Source organism: Nestor notabilis, unplaced genomic scaffold (assembly GCF_000696875.1).
Source record: "Nestor notabilis isolate BGI_N333 unplaced genomic scaffold, ASM69687v1 scaffold29976, whole genome shotgun sequence".
NCBI lineage: Eukaryota > Metazoa > Chordata > Aves > Psittaciformes > Psittacidae > Nestor > Nestor notabilis.
Genome location: NW_009932934.1, coordinates 3082 through 5265, shown reverse-complemented (window position 1 = coordinate 5265; position 2184 = coordinate 3082). Strand labels below are relative to the sequence as shown.

At 47.2% G+C, this 2184-nt stretch overlaps 1 protein-coding gene across 1 annotated transcript in view; it reads right to left on the bottom strand.

The window, feature by feature from the left end:
* Positions 1-1137: 1137 nt before the first annotated feature.
* Positions 1138-2184, bottom strand: part of MRPL37 (mitochondrial ribosomal protein L37) — a gene marked incomplete at its 5' end in the record, with an annotated part of 3949 nt that continues 2902 nt past the window's right edge. Inside the window, one exon of the mRNA XM_010016625.1 lies at positions 1138-1360. Coding sequence (XP_010014927.1) covers positions 1283-1360 — 78 coding nt within the window. The remainder of the gene's footprint in view (positions 1361-2184) is intronic.

Genomic DNA, 2184 nt, shown 5'->3' with positions numbered 1-2184 from the left:
AAACAAACACCAGACAGTCTCCACAAGTGTGCTAAAATGCATTCCTAAATAACTGGGTGCAAATTACAGATCTGAGCAGATTCAAAGCGATGAGCTGAATTAGGGAGCCCTTGTGCAGGCAGAATTAATGTGATCTAGATCAATGTGTTATTACGTCTCTTTCAAGCCTTCTAACTACTGAGGGATTTGTTAATTTAACCTGCAGCCAATGCACCCCAAATTACTGGGTCCAAGTGTTGATCTTAGATTTGAGTAGTGAAAAACCTTGTTTTCTGAAACCTGCAGGAATAGAGCAGTCTGATGGATTGAGACACACAACTGGGGTGTTCATCCAGATGGCCAGAGAAGATCACAAAGCACAGACCAGTCTCTGACACAGGATGCTGCGAAGTGAGATGAATTTCTTGGAAACATGCTCTTTCCACACCTTAAAATAGCACAGGCTGTCCTATTCCTTCCCATGTGCTGGAGGGTAGCAGTGCAGAACTGCAAAACATTCTACATTTGGCTGGAGCTAATTTAGCTTTCATTTTACAGCAAACCACACTAATCCCCCCATCTTAAAAAGAATACGCTTCCTGCTCAGTTAACTCTGTACGGCAGGAAGAAATTCTTCCTTTGTATTTTTAGCAGCAAATACCAGCTACCAGGCACCAAAGTTTCACGCTACGTTCTACACCCCTTTCCCAAAATGGATAGATAGGTCTCTTCATCCAGGATTGGGGGATAAAAGAACCGTGGTTCTATAGATCCAACAAAGCCATCTCACCGATTAAGTGCTTTGGGAACTAAGCGCAGGGCAGCAGGACACATCCCAAAGCAGTCAGGAGTAAAACAAAGTAAAAAGCCAGGCAGAATGACAAAGGCTTATGTCTCAGGCTCCCCCCTTGAAGCTTTGGAAGTCTCTTCCCCATACACTGCATTCAGAGGTACTCAAAGCAACCTCGGAAAATAGGTTTGAGTCTGGCTCTGTGCAGAAGCACACTGAGAGCAGACCCTGCGCAGAGGAATAATGACTGGCTTATGTTCTTCCTAGGCAATGGTGGAAGAGTGCAGGAGGAAGCATTTGATGACTCCAACCCAAATCCAGGGGTGAGCCCCTAAAATGAAACGTTCCTCATGCACAATTTGGCTTAATAAAAAAAGAGAAAGATTTACTTTCAGTAACAATATAATTTATTTTTGAAAGTAAAATTAATCCACCGTTCTTTAATTATGTGCTGGTTCTGGCAAAGGGAAGCAGCAGGTACAGTTGGTGAAGTATTTTCATTGGAGCTGAATTTCACACAGTTCCATGCAGATACAGTGCCAGAAACTTCTTGAATGTGTCTGGCTGAAAGCCATGTATTCCAGCGGGCTTCTGCAGGGAGAAAGGCATGGATGCTCAGTTTGCAGTGAAGTGATTAATGTAGACAAACAATGGCTTTAAACATGCTTGAGTAAGACTTCAGATGTGGTAGCTTCCACACGGGTGCTCTCCCTCCCCAGATGGGTTTGTGTGTGGGGACTTCCACTGGTATAAGCCTCAGATGGCAAAACCCCTTTCCCCATCAAATGGAGACACCCTCCCAGCATAACCAGGGCTGACAGCACTGTGCTGCAGTGAAGCTGACAGTTGCATGTAAGCACTTCCTTCATCAGAGCACAAGCTTGTTTTAAACAAGTCTATTATGAGATGGTAGATTACAGATGGGGCTATCTTCCTGTAGCTCGTATTAAGCTTGGCATGCGGCTTGCACACTATGTGGCACATCAGCACTACAAATACTCCCCGTCAGTAACACCTGCTTAAGGAAGAATGAGGCCAGTGCCTCTGTTAGGTCCCTTCACCTGGTTTAAAACCTGCACAGCAGCTCTACACCAGCTCTCAAACCTCCAGCAGAGAGGGAAGGGTAGGACTGATGAGCTGCATCAAAATGTGTGTGATCAGCAGGCTGAGGGAGGGGATTCTCCCCCTCTACTCTGCTCTCCTGAGACCCCCGCTGCAGTTCTGTGTCCAGCTCTGCAGCCCCCCACACAAGAGGGACAGGAGCTGCCCAAGCAAGGAGGCCGTGGAGCTGCTGCGAGGGCTGGAGCAGCTCTGCTCTGGAGCCAGGCTGAGACAGCTGGGCTGGGGCAGCTGGAGAAGAGAAGGCTCCTGAAGGGGACACATTAGAGCCGCTCCAGTGCCTAAAGGGGCCCCCA